This window comes from Spermophilus citellus (assembly GCF_964194105.1).
Source record: "Spermophilus citellus genome assembly, chromosome: 4".
Classification (NCBI taxonomy): Eukaryota; Metazoa; Chordata; class Mammalia; order Rodentia; family Sciuridae; genus Spermophilus; species Spermophilus citellus.
This window is the reverse complement of record NC_138185.1, coordinates 4,759,795-4,778,011: the sequence shown is the minus strand read 5'-3', so window position 1 is coordinate 4,778,011 and position 18,217 is coordinate 4,759,795. Positions and strand designations below refer to the sequence as shown.

Genomic DNA, 18,217 nt, shown 5'->3' with positions numbered 1-18,217 from the left:
AAGAAATAAATAACTCAAGAAGAACCTGTGACTATATCTCCAGAAGCCTTTTGCCTCCTGTCAGTGAAACTAATAGTGCACACAACCTATTTAAATGTAAATTTAAATAAAACATTTCCCCTGCCTCCCTGCTCCTTTGTTCCTTGCCCTCGGGAGGGTGCAGGACTAAATGTACTTTCTCCAACACCATCTATAGGTACTGGGGGGAGGGGGCTGGTTTTTGTTTTTAGCTTTACGCAAAACTAAACCAAAGTATTTGGGGATTTTAATGTTCCATTTCTACAGTAAAGGAGGAAGGTGAGCACTCTGGAGACAGACAAAAAGGCTTGACTCAAGTCCTTGAAGGGATGAGCAGGCCTGGGGCCCATCTTCAACCTGGGACGCCGTTGCTAGGCAACCCCTCAGCCCTCAACCGCCACCCCGGAGCCCCTTCCCCGCCTTCGTTGCCAGGGAGATCGACGCTCCAACTCAGCCCTGCCGTAAACCCGCGCGCTCTTGCGACACCGCCGCACCCGCCGCTGCGTGCGCGCCCTCTGCCCCCATCTCCACTCTCCGCCCCGGCCGCCATTGCCTCGTGCCCGCGCCGGTCGGTTGGTGGCGCCTTTGTCCTACAGCGGGCAGGTGGGCTGAGGCGGAGGGGGCAGCGGCGGGCCTGAGGCGAAGGAACGGCCGGGAGCCCACCGCACTGGTAGCGGTGAGTGCCGGGAAGCGGTAGCCATCCGCCTAAGCTTAGGGCTGAGGGGCAGGCGGTTGAGGGGAGGCTGAGGCGGGAGGGCCCGCTCGACGCGCGGCCGCGGCCTCTCCTCTTCGGGAGCGCGCGGGGCTGCGCATGCCCGGTGTGGGGCGCGGCCGCCTCCGGCTCCCGTCCGGCCCAGGCCGGGCGGGCTGGCCGGCGGTGGGCTGTGGTCGGCGGCTAGGAGCCGCAGCCGCCTGTGTGTCGTGAACCGTCGCTGAGCGCCCCGGCTTCTCTCGGGATGGGGCCGCATGCCCCGCGCCCCCTTGTCGAATCGGCGAAGGCGCGCGCTCGCCTGCGGGCCCTCCGCGGTCGGCGGCGCAGCCGGGCTTCGAACCCGGGCCGAGACGGTGCGGCCCGGCGGGCATTCTTCCGGGCGTGCGGCGCTCACGGCTTTCGGAGCGCTGTCCCGCGTCGCCGCTGCCGGGCGGCCCCTGGCTGCATCCTCCAGGCGTCTCCCTGTCGTGTGACAATCTGCCCCTTTGGTAGCCCTGGACCCTGGGCCCAGAGTCCCGGAGAAGAGCGACCGCGGCTGCTGGCTTTCCAGGGTCCTGACGCGGGCTCCTCCCGCTCCCCAGGGCGGCAGGGGCCCCTCGTGGCGCGGAGCCCCCAGCTGGAGTCCGCCCTGCCCCTTTATGTCCGCGTGTGCCATCCGTACCGTGTACCGAATGTTAATTTTTTTCCTTTAAACTGACCCCCCCCAACCTTGAGTATATTTTGTTTAAGGCGGAAATTTCAATCCCAAACCGTATAATGGACAGCCAGTTATTTTCCTAATGCTCATAAAAAAATAAATACCTGTCTATTAAAATAAACAGTGCGTCCTTGTTCCTCCGAAGTTATTCTGCGTTCCACGCTTTGGGAAACGCTGCCCTAGGAGCACGGGTTCATTGTCGTCCTTCGGGCTTTCATTCTGTGCACATGACAGGTCCCATGAAATCCCTGGGACCTCTCGGTGTCAACTGTTCTCTGTTCTTACAAGGAACTGCAAGAACTGTCTGCTTGAATGCATTCGATGTGCCTCCTCGGTTTTCTTACAGCATTGTGATGTGGTAGTCACCTGACAATTCATAAAAAGATGTTTCTGCAAACGCTGATGGAGCTTTCTTGGGTTTTGACAACTCTGGATTTAATGTTTTCTGTATGAGTCAGAGTGTGAAAACTAACTTTATGTCAACTTTTTGGAATCAGTAAAATGCAAGCTTTGCACTGTGGAGATTGGAGATCAGTTGGCTCTTATTTGTTAATCTCAGTTTCTTCTTTCATTCAGGTTTTTGTTTGTTTGCTTTTCCTTTTGTTCATCTGTCACCCTCCAGATATTTCTTAAAATATTTCTGGCGTATTCTCTTAATCTAAAACAAACACTGTTTTTTTCCTTGTAAAATGTGCTAGAGGAACCATATTGCCAAGGCACAGTGGAAGGAATTTTTCTGGTTGCAGACTGCTCAGTGTTGCATGCCTGTGAACAACACGTACTTAAAAGAGGCATTGACAGATATTATAAGTTAATAGTCTGTTCCTAAGCTCTGTATTTTTAAGTGAGAGCACATCTACTTAATTCATTCAAAGGAAAAGAAAAGTCAGCTTGGGCCATTCAAGTCCCCCCACCCACTTGAGTTCTGTTTAAAAAAAAAAAATCCATATTCTTTAGGAGTTTCCTTGGTATGATCACAATATAGAGTTGACATAAGGGCTGATCATGTTCAAATTTCTAGGCATCAGTTCTGTGTAGAAAAGAAAGGAGAATTTAATATTACCAGGGAGTCAGTTTCAGAACTTCAGCACTTGTAACTTCAACTATGTACTCAAGCTAAAAATACACATCTTTTGGAAAGGTTTTGAAGTCTCATGAGAAAAGGTTTGATGGTTTGAAACTTCATTTTAAATAACCATTGCAAGCATTCCATGTCTGTGGCCTGCAGATGGCAGTGCCTTTGTAACCTTGTTACTACTATGAGGATTATTGGAATTTAGTTGTGCTTTTAAGAATGGAAAACCTTATAAAAGAAAAAAAAAAAAAGGAAAACCTTTGGAGGAAATATATTTAACTTTTTATTCCCCTCAGTTTATGCTGTTCTTTTGTTTCTTTACTCCCCATCTGAAGCATATAACCTCTTTTTCTAAACTCACTGCTACTCTTAGTAGTAATGGTAACATATATCTAGCAGTGCATATGGCAAGTATCAGTTCATTTGCCCCTGCCAATCATTTTGTGAGCTAGATAGACTGGTGTTATTATTTATTTATTTATTTATTTATTTTGCATGTAAGGAAAGAATAGTTCAAACATATTATTTTACCCAAGATCACATATTTAGCAGAACACATTCAAGATATTGGTGGAGCTAGCTCATTCCTGTAATCCTAAACACTTGGGAGGCTAATGCAGGAGGATCAAAAGTTCGTGGCCAGCCTGATAACTCAGCAAGACCCTGTCTTAAAAAATAAAAGGGACTGGGGTATAACTCAGTGATAAAGCCCCCTGGGTGCAATCCCCCCCAACAACAACAACAACAAAAAAAACTGAAAACACTATTGTTGAAGATAAAAGATTTCCTAGTCAAGCAACTTGGGAAATGTTAAGGTATTCCAGAACTTGTCAGAGGCTGTTGTGTGCTAAGCATGTGCAATGTAGATGTCCAAGAGGGGATGGTTTCATCATGCCTTTCTCACAATCCTCCCACAAACATCTTGAGGTCATAGTGTTCCCCACAACTGACTACTTTATATTGTGCTGGTTTCCTCTTTGTAGCTTGAAGTTTACTAATGATTGCCATGTGTCTTCAAGATAAATACTTATAAAGTTCAGTGTCAAATTCTTTATGCCAAATGATTAGTCTGGTGAACACCATGCACATGTTTTTAGACTATTCTGCTTAAGCAGAGTTAACCTGTCAAGGGGTTAAAAGGGCAGTACCCTTTTAACTTATGTTTATTAATGAATGGATCAGGATAAGGCTACTGTCTGAAGCAGAACACATTAAGGAAATATGGAGTATACTGACAACTTAATATATAATACAGCATGCCTGCTGTTTTTTAAATGGTAGTTTTATTACCACCAGATCTGAATATTTATAAGGATCGGATGGTCATTTTCATTCTTCATTGTATCACTAAAATTTAAGCACTAATATAGGTCATCTGAACCAGTTACTTTAATGTTGAAATAATTTCCTTTGTAAGAATCAGAACTTCTCCAGACCCATGGGACTGAACTCATTTCCCCTTATTTCATGTTAAGAACACTGTTGACTTATATAAAAGGACTAGGAAACTGCAAACAAGAATCAGCTCAGCTTATGTTGCAAGGTATTACATCTTTAGCTTTAGTGGATCTTACAATCTTTAGCTTTAGAGCCTGGTTTGGCTCTATGGTGATTAAATTACTAAAGATTAGGCTGATCCTGCAGTTAGTGGACAAAATATTGAGAATTTTGAACTATAAGTATTTTGACTTTGAGTATACTTCATTATATAATTGGATAAGAAAGTAATAACATGTATTTCAGATGATATGTTTATTTTTAATCTTCTAAAATTAATTTTGGTATCCAAAAGAAAAAATTAGGAAAACAGTATTTTAATAAAATTTTAAGACTATTGGAACTATAAATGCAAGCTTTGGGAAACTTTATAAGATTTATTGGACTGGGGTTGTGACTCAGTGGTAGAGCGCTTAACTAGCATGTATAAGGCACTGGGTTCAGTTCTCAGCACCACATAAAAATAAGTAAACAAAGGTTTATCAATGACTGAATAAAAAAATTAAAAGACAACATCAAAATCTGATCCCTGGGCTGAGGACATACTTTGATAGAGCTCTTGCTTATCATGCGTGAGGGCCTGGGTTCAATCCCCAGCACCCTCACCCCCAACCCCAAGGAAAAAAAATCTGATTCCAGAAAACTGCCTCAGAGTCACCAGAACAACATGTTGGAGACAGATTCTTGGATGTAGTTCCTTCTCCCCAACTCCTAACTGACTGGAGGTAGGGCCCCAGGAATCCATCTTTCAAAACCCACCCTGGAAGAGGATTTATGTATCTTGCAGTTGGAGAATCCCCAATATAGTACTTTTTTTAAAAACCAAGTTTTCACTGGAAAAAGGAGGTTAAAACAGATTCTAGGACTAATCTAATAATATCCCAGATTACTAATTGGCATTGACAACTGTGGTTTATGGTTAGGTTTGCTTTAAGCAAGAGCTTGACCATAAAATGTTTTTGGCTTCATAGTTTGAACTAGATCACTTCTTGGCCTTTTGGATAAGATCAAGTGTGTAGTTTAAACTACAGATAATAGAATATTTAGAATATCTGTGAAGCTTTAAATGTTTTAATTCCTTCCCTTCATAGTATTAGAGTGGTTTCACCTTTTTCAGAACAAAGAAAGTGTATCTACCAAAACCCTGTGGTATGCTTATTAACTTTAAATTTTTTTCAAACACTTTATGTTTAATGGTGCAGATGTGAAATTATACGTGTGGCCTTTTTTTCCCTTTTTGCCAAGAGTTACATTTAGGTATGAAAACAAAATGCCTAAAAGAAGAATCAAAGCTTCTGGCCCCCAGGAGGAAAACCATATTGACAGCTCTGTTTTGCAGAATTTCGAGAACTTTAGTTGGCAGTTTGCCCTTCATTAGCCAAAGAAGTAAATAACATGCTATTGAAAAGTGACAATATCAGTAGCAAGTATATTTCCTGCCTTTTTAAACTAGGTAATTGGAAGAAGAAAAGCTTAACTGTTTGGGATACCTTTTTTAGATGGAATTAAAAGTGGTGGATTGCACACTTGCACACTCCTTCTGTGGAAGGGGCCAGTAGCCATATAATTGCATCTTATTAACTTCAGCACTTTGGAAACTTGGTGATGATTCAGTTTCCTTTGGAGGTAGCATTGTGATTGTGCTTTTTATACTGTTTTCAGGGATTATATTTTTATAGATTTTAGCCATTGTCATGACATTTTCTTTGTAAATAGGTTACATTTATGGGTTATTTCCCCTTGAATACAGGCTTAAGGATATTTCTAAATGGAGAGCCTAAGTATGTTATGTTGTGAAAGCTAAAGAAATAAATAAATTGGAGTAGTAGTCCCCAAATACCTGCCAAGCGTCACCTGAGAAATATGTTAAAATACAGATTCCTGGGCTCAGTACTCAGATTCTATAAGTTTGAGACAGGGCCTAATATTTACTTCTCTTTTCAGGTGGTGCTGACATATCTTCATTAAAGAAAGTGATGTATGGAAAAAAATAATTCTATATAAAGAGAGAAATGGAAAGTTTAATATATAGAGTTTCAGTTTTACATGATAAAAAAACGTGACACTCTTCTGGCACAGTAATGTAAACACACATAAATATTAAACAGTACACTTAAAAACAGTTAAGCTGGAGGGCTGGGGTTGTGGCTCAGTGGTAGAGTGAGGCCCTGGGTTCAATTCTCAGCACCACATAAAAATAAATAAATAAAAATATTGTGTCCATCTACAACTAAAAATATTAAAAATAAAAAGCAGCAACAACAAAAAACAGTTAAGCTGGTGCTATAGCTCTGTGGTAAAGAGCTTGCCTAGCATGTAGTCCTGAGCACTACACCAAAAAGGAAAAAACATAAAATTTTTTGTGTTTCTTACTACAACCTTTTTTTTTTTTTTAAGAAAAAGATGTTAAGAAAACAAAGAATAATGATTTATTGTCTCTTCCTGAGCAGTGAATTGAATTAGTAGATTGGTGAATATTAATTACTGACTCCTGTCCATCAATCCATTTTACACCCCTTTATTAAAGGGAATCATGATCTTTTAAATTTTTATCCCACCTGTTTCTTTCAGTGTTGACATCAGTGTTCTTTTAAGAACATTACTATAGGGCTGAGGTTGTGACTCAGTGTTGTAGTTCACTTGCCTAGTATGTGTGAGGCACTGGGTTCAATCCTCAGCACCACATAAAAATAAATAAGTGGGGCTGGGATTGTGGCGCAGTGGTAGAGCGCTTGCCTGGGATGTGTGAAGCACTGGGTTCTATTCTCAGCACCATATATAAATAAATAAATAAAACAAAAGTCCATCAATGTATCCATCTACAATGAACTATTTAATAAAAAAAAAAAAAAAGAACATTACTATAATGGGGAATACGTTGAATATCTTAGGTTCAAACCCCCCCCTCCTCCTTTTTAGGATGATATGCATATAGTAAAGCTTCATTAATTTGGCTTCACTGAGACTCTAATTTATTCATGGCTTCCTAACAGGTCCTCTTACCACCAATTTCTTCCTTTTCCATAGCAAAGTGCTTTACGGTCTAGACTGGTCTAACTGTAGCTTCCTTTGTCATTCGACTTTTTCTTCCTCCTATCCCCATATTCCCAAAACTGAATTTCCTGTAGTTTTAAACCTACTATGTTTCTCTTACCTTTGCATGTTCTGAAACAAATTTCTTCTTTCTGGTAAACTACTCATGTCCCAATTTAAATGTTTCTTTTAGGTCTTCACCTTCTCCATCACCCTGCTGCGCGCGCGTACACACACACAACACACACACGTACACATACTTCTCAGTCTAATTTTTGTCCTGCACCTAGTTCTTCTAATCTCTACAATAATCATACTTTATATTGTAAATATATATGTGTGTGTGTGTGTGTGTGTGTGTGTGTGTGTGTCTGTGTCTGTACCTCTCCCCTTTATTAAAGTGAGCTCTTTTAATTAGGATCTCGAGCCTCATCATTTCCACATATCTAAGGCCTAGTATAGGTGTAACACATAGTAGGCATTTGGCAATGGGTGAGTCAATGAAGCATTTAGTGTTCTAAATATAAGCTGACCTTTTCAACAGCTTAATTTATTAGGAATACGAAGTTCTCTACTTGTACAGTTCAGTTTAAATTTTGCCTGTTTTAATTAAACCCACACTTTATAATTTTTGTAATTCAGAATTTTTTACTGGTATATGTTAGCTTAACCTTTGGGAATCCAAACTAGTAAGTTTTTCTTGTGGTTGATATTCTCCTTGAATCAGTATAGTCAACACAAGCAGAATATCTGTTTTATCAAGAAGGACATGTAGATTCAGAGAAAATAAGCATCTTGATTAAATTCTCCAGAGTAGGGCTGGGGTTGTGGCTCAGTGGTACAGCGCTCACCTAACATGTGCGAGCACCTGGGTTCGATTCTCAGCACCACTTAAAAATAAATAAAGGTATCTCCACCATGCGGCCAGCGCAATGGTTTCATTAATGAGGTTCTTGGCATAAAAGTTAGCTAGAAGAGATCGAAATAAAACACACAGACTCAGTTACCTTATTTCTATTGCCAGGTCCGAGACGGCTCCCCTCTCTGGTTCCCTCCTCTAACCGCCCAGCAGGGCAGCAAGGATTACTCAGGGCTAGCAGGAGAGAGAGATTGAACACGCCTGGGAGTAGCTTTTTATTGGGGAACAAGAGATTCAGGGGAGAATTCCATCCAATGAAGGTTGAGGGGGGACTGCACTCCAAGGTCAGGGTCAGTGGTCAGGCACACCCCCACACGGATGGGCTCTCTCATCAGGAAAGGGCCGGGAAAGTTCCGACACAGCCAGAACGCCTCAGACCCTTAGCGGGAGCCGCCCAATCACGTGTCAGAAATGGCTTCCCACAGGTATCGTGTCCAACTACAACTAAAAAATAAATATTAAAAAAAAATTTCTCCAGAGTAGGGCTGTAGCTCAGATTTGCTGATCCCTAGCAAAATGCTCTTTTCTTAGAAGGAAAGGTAGTATGTTCAGTGAAATATTCCAGACACACTGGACATAGTAGTGTACACCTATAATCCCAACTACTCAGGACACTAAGGCAAGAGGATCAAAAGTTCAAGGCCAGCTCAGGCAATTTGGCAAGACCCTGTCTCAAAAAACATAAAAGTAATAAAAAGAGCTGGGCATGCTGGGCACGATGGCGCACACCTGTAATCCCAGCGGCTCGAGAATCTGAGTCAGGAGGATTGTGAGTTCAAAGCCAAGCTCAGCATCTGCAAAGTACTAAGCAACTCAGTGAGACCCTATCTGTAAATAAAATACAACATAATAGGGGCTAGGGCTCAGCAGTAGCGTACTTGCCTGGCATGTGTGAGGCACTAGGTTCGATTCTCAGCACCACATATAAATAAATAAAATAAAAGTCTAAACTAAAAAGATACATTTTTTAAAAAAACTAGGTGTGATGGCACCAGCCTCAGCAATTTAGTGAGACCCTGTCTCAAAATAAAAAATTTTATAAAGGGCTGGGAATGGGGCCCAATTGCCAATACCAAAAATAAATAAGGTCTGGGAAGGTGTGAGAATGTAGCTCAGTGATAGGGTGTTCCCCTAAGACCCTGGAGTTAAATCTCCAATGGGGGGGGGGCACACAAAAATGCTAGGGATGTATGTAATTCAGTGGTAGAGGACCCCTGGGTTCTCTCTCCAGTTTGGGGGTGTTGGGAACCAGACACAGAAAGACAAAAACTGCATTTCCTCACTTATATATGGAATCTAAAACAAACTCAGAGAATAGAACAGGCTGGGATTGGGGAGATAATGATCAATGGGTAGAAAGTTGCAATTAGGAAGAATAAATAATAAAAATTTATAATGATGGATGATAATCTGATTTAGTTATTCCACACTGTGTATATATACACAATATAACATGTGTATACAAATGTATAGCATCACATGTACCCCATAATTATATATGATGATAATATATCAAAAAATGAAATAAATAATTCAACTCAAAAGAGAAGGGCTGGGGGTGTGTCTCAAAGGTAGAGTGCTTGCCCAGCATCACCCCTTTTCTATACAAAGGAGGCATTCCACCTCTTGTTTTGTTTCATTTGTAGGTAGTTCCTGAAATTGTGTAGGCTTCTGGGTTCTTTCAGTGGCCCCTAGTGGTGCTGTCGCTAAGCATGGTAGTTAATGCTACTCTTATTTCTTGTCCTTGTTTTCTAGTACTAAAGCAGTATGGAGCCAGTAGGAGGCCCTGGCTTCAATCCCTAGCAACACACACACACACACACACACACACACACGTAATAGTAAAAGGGGGAGTAAATTAATGTTGATAAAGAATTTTTGTCTGAAGAGTTGAAGTGCAAAGAAACCAAAAACATTGTAGTTTGAGGTGACAGAAATTGGAGTGGTAATTGAATAAGTAGGCCCTACCCTGTTGAGTGTCTATGAGGCATTTAAACATTGGCAAGTGTAGATTGGGCCTTTTCCGGCTTCCACCAGCATTTGATCCAGGAGTCCTAGCAAGACCAGTGTAAATGGGAACCACATCTTTCCACTCCCTGTTGGAGGCAGTGTAGCATAATGTTTGAGCGCTTTGTGCGAGAAGGACCTGGGTGTGCACCCCATCTTTGCCTTCTGATAGTAGTGTGGCCTCAGATAAGTCATCTAATTTACCTAACCCTCAAATTTCCTCATTTGCTGAAAAGAAATCATGTTGTACTAAACTCCTAGAGTTAGAAAAGGTTTAAATGAAATAAATGTACATCATGTTCTTAGTACAGGCCCAGGAACAGAGCAAACATTCTGTAAATATACATTTTCATTTCCTTCATCCGTATTCTCAGGAATATTATGCAAATACAGTTAAAGGTATAAGAATTAACTGAGAATGAAAGAGAAAGTCAGATATGAGTTGAGCTAGTTTAAAGGGTTGATGTAGAACAAAGCAAGCATTTTCTTATCCCTAACTTGTTACATGTAACTCATTACAATATCCCTGATGTCACAATATATCATCAAAGTAATCTTCATGAATTGAAAAGTACTCTCATTTCTCCTCCTAATTTAGGGAATTTAATAAGTGATATTTGCTGTCATTGTCAGTATGGTTTTCCAAGTGGCATTATCTTTATCTTCATATAATTCCAATTTAGTCATTCCTGGCTATTCGTTGGTTTTCAGCTCAGCCTTCTGGGAAGTTTTGTTTCGTTTGTAGGTAGTTACTGAAATTGTGTAGGCTTCTGGGTTCTTTCAGTGGCCCATAGTGGTGCTGTCAGTAAGCATCGTAGTTCATGCTACTCTTATTTCTTGTCCTTGTTTTCTATTATTAAAGCCAGTGAAGTATAAATTTTGGTTTTAAGATAAAAAGAGTTGTTTTATGATGGTACCCTTAAAAAAAATATAGAGCAAAGCAGTTCTTGGTACTGTGAATGACACTTGCATTTCTTTTTATTGATAACATTATTCAAGGATTATTTTTTGTGAACCCTGTCTGGCATACTAAAATAAAATTATACATTAGATATTATGTCTTTCTTTAGGAGCACTTTACCCCATTCTTTTGATTTTTCCTTATAACACCATGTTTTCTAGATTATTTTCCCAGTTTTTTTTTCTCTCTTATGTAAATCCCTTGAGCTGGTGCTATTTTCTTGACTTAAAAATCTTTAACTGAAAAGTGCTTTAAACTTGAAAAATTTTCAAAAGACTACTTACTTGGAAATTAGAGCTATTCAGGCCAAGGTTAAGCATCTCAGTGATTATAATGATTTTGAATATCATTCATATTGCTAATATAATTTTTAAAGTTGTAAAAGTACCTCTCAAGCTACAGTGGAGAATATACGAGAGATTGACTGTGTCCTAGAGGCAATTGGCCAGGATAAAGTATAGCAGAAAGGATGAGAAGCACCTTTTCCCCTTTTCTATACAAAGGAGGCATTCCACCTCTTGTTAGAAAGACTCCTAAGTTACTACTTGTTACTTCTTTTTTTTTTTTTTTTTTTAAGAGAGAGTGAGAGAGAGAGAGAGAGAGAATTTTTAATATTTATTTTTTAGTTCTCGGCGGACACAACATCTTTGTTGGTATGTGGTGCTGAGGATCGAACCCGGGCCGCACGCATGCCAGGCGAGCGCGCTACCGCTTGAGCCACATCCCCAGCCCCTACTTGTTACTTCTTGTTGATTAATTTCTTCCCATAGTTCCCCATCTAATATCCAGAAAGATCTCCAAACTGGCTACCCTTTTCCCCTTCTTTACATTAACTTCACTTCTATTTCCTTGCTTTCAATTATATAGTGCTCTAAGAATTTAATAATCTGATTAGTGAATACAAAGGTCCCTTTACCAGTCACAGTAGTTGGCAAAGAAAATTTTAAGTGAATGTCCCACCTCTAATGTACAAAAGCCCAGGGGTTTTCCAAAAGTTGTATGTGCACATCTATTAGGATTTTTTGTATATGAGGGTTGGTTGTGTTTTCATAACTCACTGAAACCTCCCAGCCCTACTCTAATCTGGGCAATCCTCTTGAATAGAGATGAGACTTAACAAAAAATTTCCAGATCTTGGGCTAGGGATGCACCTCAGTGGTAGAGCACTACCTAACATGCACAGTACCCTGGGTTCAGTCCCTGTTTTCACAAAATAATAAATTCCACTTCTCATTTTCTCCATATTTCAGCTAAAATGGGAGTTTAAGGAGTTCTTAAGGTGAATAGACAAACACTTGACATACTACACTAAAAGTGTGCTAGCCTCTAAAAATGTTCTAAAAGGTTTTTTTTGTAGATGAAACATAAACCACACCATCCAAACATACTTGCTTTGGACTACTCAAAGAAAGTGGATATTAGGAGACAAATTACAATTCAAAAATGGTTTAAAGATATAATCTTGAGGAGCTGTGGTTATGGCTTAGCGGTAGAGCACTCACCTAGTGCATGTGAGGTGCTGGGTTTAATCCTCAGCACCACAAAATGGATACATAAAATAAAGGTATTGTATCCAACTACAACTAAAAAAAAACTATAAAAAGGTTTAATCTTGAATATTCTTTCAATAATCTTTCAAGTAACTGCAAAAAGCAAAAAATTATTGCTGGGCACAGTGGTGTACACCTGTAATCCCAGCAACTTGAAAGGCTGAAGCAGAAGGATTACAAGTTTGAAGCCAACTTGGGCATCTTAGAGAGACCCTATCTCAAAAATAAAGAGGCCTGGAATGTAGCTCAGTAATAGAGTAGCCCTGGGTTCAATCCCTATCACTGGAAAAAAAAAAAAAACATATTATACACACACACACACACACACACACACACACACACACATGGAGGATGTTGACATAAAAGTAAAAAAGTAAAATGTTTACTTCCTTCCTTCTATCTGGAACCAGTTTGCCTAAAATAACATGATTACTTTGGTCTCCTCAGTTCTGTATATAGGCCCTCACAGAACTGGATACAGTATAATAATAGCCTTTTCATATGTGGAGGAGAAATTATAGCATGAATATAAATTTACCAATTAAAGGAGTACCATATATTCTGTACTCTTACCTAAATGCTTATCAGCTCTAGTCAATGTTTAGTTGAACTTGTTTTGTTCATAAGACCATTTAAAAATATATGCCGAAGATGTGACTTACTTAAAAGAAATCTTTATACACATACTGTATTCCAATGATACTTTGAAAACTACTTAAATAATAAGAGACTTTACATTTCTGTCTGAATCATAGCTGGTCTATATTAGAAAGTGATATAAAGTAAATGAGCAGCCTAGGTCAGTAAGCCCTTCCAAACCTGAACTGCTGTTCTTCACAGTTACATAATAAAGAATTAGATATTCCCTGTAAGGCCTGTCATTATATAATATATAATTCAGAAGTTGGTGAACTTTAAGGGTTTGAAATTATTAGCCATAGTGGTGGTGCACATGTATAATCCCACCTACTCGGGAAGCTGAGCCAGGAGGATCCCAAGCATGATATCCTTGGGCAAGTTAGTGAGACCTTGTCTCAAGATGAAATAAAAAGGGATGGGGATGTAGCTCAATGATAGAGCACTTACTTAGTATGTGGAAGGCCCTGTGTTTAATCCCCAGTACTGTCTGTCCCCCCTGCCCCCCAAAAAAGGTTGTAAATTGTACATACCAAAGCTATGGTCAGAAATTATTAGCTAAGTTTTATATAGGTATTTTTTTTTAAAGAGGAATTATATCCTTTGATCAGTTGAAAAGATAGAAGTATTTTAGGCGAACTCTGCTTCTCTATTTAGACAAGTTTTCTTCAGTTTTGTCAAAGCTATCCCTCTCCTAGGTATCATGGAGACTTGTAATTTAAAATGGAATTGAGGATCATTCTCACTCAAACAGGAATTCAAAATCTGGCAGTGTAGCAGGATAAAGTCTATTGTAACATATCCCTAAGTTTCTTGTTTTTGCTGTAGGTCTCACATGATAGGAAACTGCTCCAAGATTTTTAAAATACATAATTACTATTTTAAAGCACTCTAATTATGTGAGTGCTTAATACCATTTGAGTCATTAGATATGCTATTAATTTCTTAATGTGGAACAAGAAGAACAAAACTACACTGCAGCAAGAAGCAGTTTATTTCTCCGTTCATCTGAAGTACAAAATTTTTAATTAAAATGTATAAGTCATATAAAAATTGTGAGGTATTATTTGTGGGTATAGATTGGTATGTTTCTTTAGAAGATCTCATCAGTTCTTACTGCGTGATGTTTTTATAAAGGTTTTTATAAAGCATATGCTTTATTTTTGGTAAATCAGGCTTTTACTGCATAAATGGGTTAGAAGATTTCCTATAAGCTTATAAGATTCCCTTATCTAGTTGTATATGCTGGTCTTCTCTTAATTAAAACTTCCTATGAGGAGTCTTTTATTGCCTAACTCCACTGTACCAAATGCCAATTCTTATTCTTAAAGTACTTATCTGTGAAATTTATATATATATTAACAGGTAATATTCTTTGATTACCCCCCAAAAATTTCTGTCCTACATGTCATTCTGGAAGATTTTGTTTGATGGGAGTGTAATACAAGGCACACTAAAAGGAGGCCCTGCTTCATGAAATATTGAAAGTCTTGAGACCTCAGTTTCCTCCTATTACTCCTTTGTAACATAAAATAGAATTATTTGCCTTTACTCTTTTTTGTTTTTGTTTTTACCAAACTCCTTTTCTCCACTTTCTTCCTTACAAAGAAATCTTACAACTGATTCTCTAGTAATTAAGAAAACAACCTTTTCCTTCCTTTGGAGGGGGGAACGATACATTTTGGGCTTCGCAGGGTGTTAAAGCAATGATATAATCAGTTTTATACAAATTATTAAAAGGGACATTCTTTACCAAGCTGTGACAATGTACTCCTTAACTTAATAATAAAAATTGCCCAAGTGACAGTGTCTCTCTGCTGAATGGATTTTCTCATACCATCTGGTTGTCATTGTAGTTTTTTGTTGTTGCTTTCATTTAAAATGTGCTGATGATCTTGTTTTTATTCCGTAGCATTGAACAGATGGGTTGATTATTCTTTTCAGATATTAATAAGGCAGCGGAAAGAAGAAATATGAATACGGCTCCATCAAGACCCAGCCCCACACGAAGGTAAAGTACCCTGAAGCAGTGAGTTACCTTGGGAGAGTTGGGCTCTGGGGAGTTAAGCCCAACTGCATACATCAAGGGTCTTTTCTTCCCCCCCAGCAAATCAGAAACGCTCAAGCAAACAATAAGAATATGAACCTTGTGTGAAGGGCCTTGCTGCTTTTTTTAAACAATACATCAGGAGATGCAGAGGAAGCTTTGTGTTTTCGGTGGCAAACCCAGCAAGTTCAGCTTGCAACATGAATTGCAGGCCATTGGAAGAGGATAAACCTCTGTCTTTCCCCAGCACACGTGTCAATGGGAGCCTCCAGAGCAGAAGGAGTGCCCCAGGGTCAGTGGTGTGTGCCATGCTGCATTGCAGCAGGCAGCAGAGATTCGACTCTTCATTCCAAATGGCTGCCGGTCCAGATGTTAACCCAGGTTTACGGGAAGAGCTGCTTGAGAGATTGCTGCTATGCCTGTGCTGCAGATCCCCTGTTTGCTCGCATGCTTGGGTTACCTGTTTGAGGGGAAATAAAAAGGGCAAAACACTTCACCTCTCAAAAGTCTCCCTTTTTCTTAGCTTTCCTGGAAATAGAAGACATTTTCCCACTGTATTCTTCTTTCCAGTATATACAAAAGAGATAGTCCTGATGTATTCCCTCAAGATATGAATTAAATCGGTCCCTTCTCAGTGAAGAGTTTTAAAATGTTACCATTTGCACCAAAGATGCGCATATTACATTCAAGCTTTCTGGTTCCATAACAACACACAAGTGGATGCAGTGTGTGCAGTTTTGTGTGGAATGCAGATAGATATGATATATTTCATATCTCGTGTCTCTTCAAGGCTCAACTGGATACTCAATATGGATTTTGCCTTTGCCCCTAGGTAATGCCAATTTTCCACAGAAAGTACATAACTAAACTACATCCCACAGTAAACTACATTTCCTACAGTGAACTGAACACTGCTGAATACAGTGAGTTGTAGTCTATACTCATAATTCCACAGGACCCAGGAATATATCCAACTAATTGAGTTCTCAAACATAGCTACCCTGCTTGGGGCAAAAACACGTATTTTATTATAAGAAAAAATGGTTGCTGTATGTTTCATGTACATACTCCTACTTGAATGTGAAGGGAGAGTATTTTCTAGCTACCAGGAATAAAGTATATGTATCTACTCTTCTACTCTGCAGAGTTCAAGCAGACCCTCAGGGCAAAGTGGAGCTGCTGTTTGGTGGGTTGTTTTTTTTTTCTTTTCTTTTTTTTTTTTTTTCTTTTTTGGGTTTTTTTTGTTTTTGTTTTTGTTTTTTGTTTTGTTTTTGTTTTTGTTTTTTGTCCATTCTACCCAGGCAGAGGAGTTGAATCCAACACAACAGTCATACCACAACTGTCATGCAAATACCCTGGCCATCCATTGGTTTCACTGCAGAAGTGGGCATATACATTAGTATTCTGTCTGTCCTCTCAACACTATAAAGAATGCCTTCAGTTTGCAGGTAGATGCCGTGTTGGTTGCTTTGTGAGTATGTGAGTAGCCTGAAGAACATAAATAAAATCCTTAGAGCTTCAGCAGTTCCATATGATGACTGCTTCCATTAGGATGTATCCAACTATGCTGCAGATATTGGGCAGTCCCATCTGTATCATTTTCCACATTGTCCCAGTAATTATGGAATAGGGGTGGCTAAGTGTTTGCCTCTAATGATCAGAAACATGGGTCTCCCATTAGAAACCTGTAGTTGCCAGGTGGCTTGAAAAGAAACATGGTGTATGTGTTTAATTTTCAAAAGAGCTCTGATGTGTGTTTCCCAACTAAGTGGCTTATCAGGAGAAGTAGGAATTTGTAACTAAAAAGTAAAATCATCCTTCCTCCCTCTTTCCTCATGATGCTGTGATCTCTGGGTAGTGGTATCTGTGTTTTTAAAAATTAAAAGAAAGCATATACACATATACATTGCAGAGTAGAGACTAGTTCCTGTTTCTTTTATGCATAGAAATATTTATTTATTTATTTATTTATTTATTTAGGGTACTTGGATTGAACTCAGGGGCATTTGACCACTGAGCCACATCCCCAGCCCTATGTTGTATTTTATTTAGAGACAGGGTCTCACTGAATTGCTTATTAGCACCTCACCTTTTGCTGAGGCTATGATCATCCTACCTCAGCTTCCTAAGCCGCTGGGATTACAGGTGTGCACCACCACGCCTGGCTCTTTTATGGATTGAAAGGGTATTTTATATCATCTTTATAATACTTAGCCAAATGCTTTTAACATTTCAAGTTAAATGTAGATAAGATAATCACACATTTACGGTGTTGGGGAAATCACCACTCCCCTGGTTGGAATCCAGCATAGCTATTGCTGAATTAATTTCATCCCAGCCTAAAATGCAACTCCATAATTTAAGGGAGGAAATAGTTTTATGCTCCTTTTCTTTTTTAGTAATAGTCCTTCCACAAACATAAACAGCATTGGAGAGGGCCTTTTAAAATGAGCTCCTAGCCAGGTACAGTGTCACACACTTGAAATTCCAATGATTTAGGCTTGGGCAGGAGGATCACAAGGTCAGAGCCAGTCTCAGCAAGTTAGCAAGGCCCTGTCTCAAAATAAAAAAATAGAAAGGGCTGGGAATGTGACTCAGTGGTTAAGCATCTCTGGATTCAAACCCTTGTACCAAAAATTTAAAAATAAATAAAATGAGTCCCTTACCAACAATATAAATACAAAAGTCATCTTTATATACCTCTTACAAAACATCACATTCCACTCGGTGTGGTGGTGCATACCTTTAATCCGAGCAGCTCAGGAGGCTGAGACAGGAGGACTGTGAGTTCAAAGCCAGCCTCAGCAGAAGCAAGGCACTAAACAACTTAGTGAGACCCTGTCTCTAAATAAAATACAAAATAGGGCTGGGGATGTGGCTCAGTGCTTGTGTTCCCCTGAGTTCAATCCCTGGTACACCCCAAAAATAAAAATATTATTCCTCAGAACTAATTCTAAAATGAAGTTCTTTGAGTATGGGTGGGGTAATGGCTTCCTGCTTGACTTAAACTCAATAGGACTGACAGCTAGGCTAATTCAGATTCGATTAACAGTCAGTTTTCCCCT

The 18,217-nt window shown here is 39.7% G+C and overlaps 1 protein-coding gene across 2 annotated transcripts in view; it reads left to right on the top strand.

The window, feature by feature from the left end:
• Positions 1 to 536: 536 nt before the first annotated feature.
• The window catches only part of NCOA5 (nuclear receptor coactivator 5), a 32,799-nt gene continuing 15,118 nt past the window's right edge, over positions 537 to 18,217 (top strand). For both annotated transcript variants that reach the window (XM_081289885.1, XM_081289886.1), the window contains exons 1-2: positions 537 to 694; positions 15,050 to 15,116. In XM_081289885.1, coding sequence (XP_081146011.1) covers positions 15,079 to 15,116 — 38 coding nt within the window. In that variant the 5' untranslated portion in view covers positions 537 to 694; positions 15,050 to 15,078. The remainder of the gene's footprint in view (positions 695 to 15,049; positions 15,117 to 18,217) is intronic.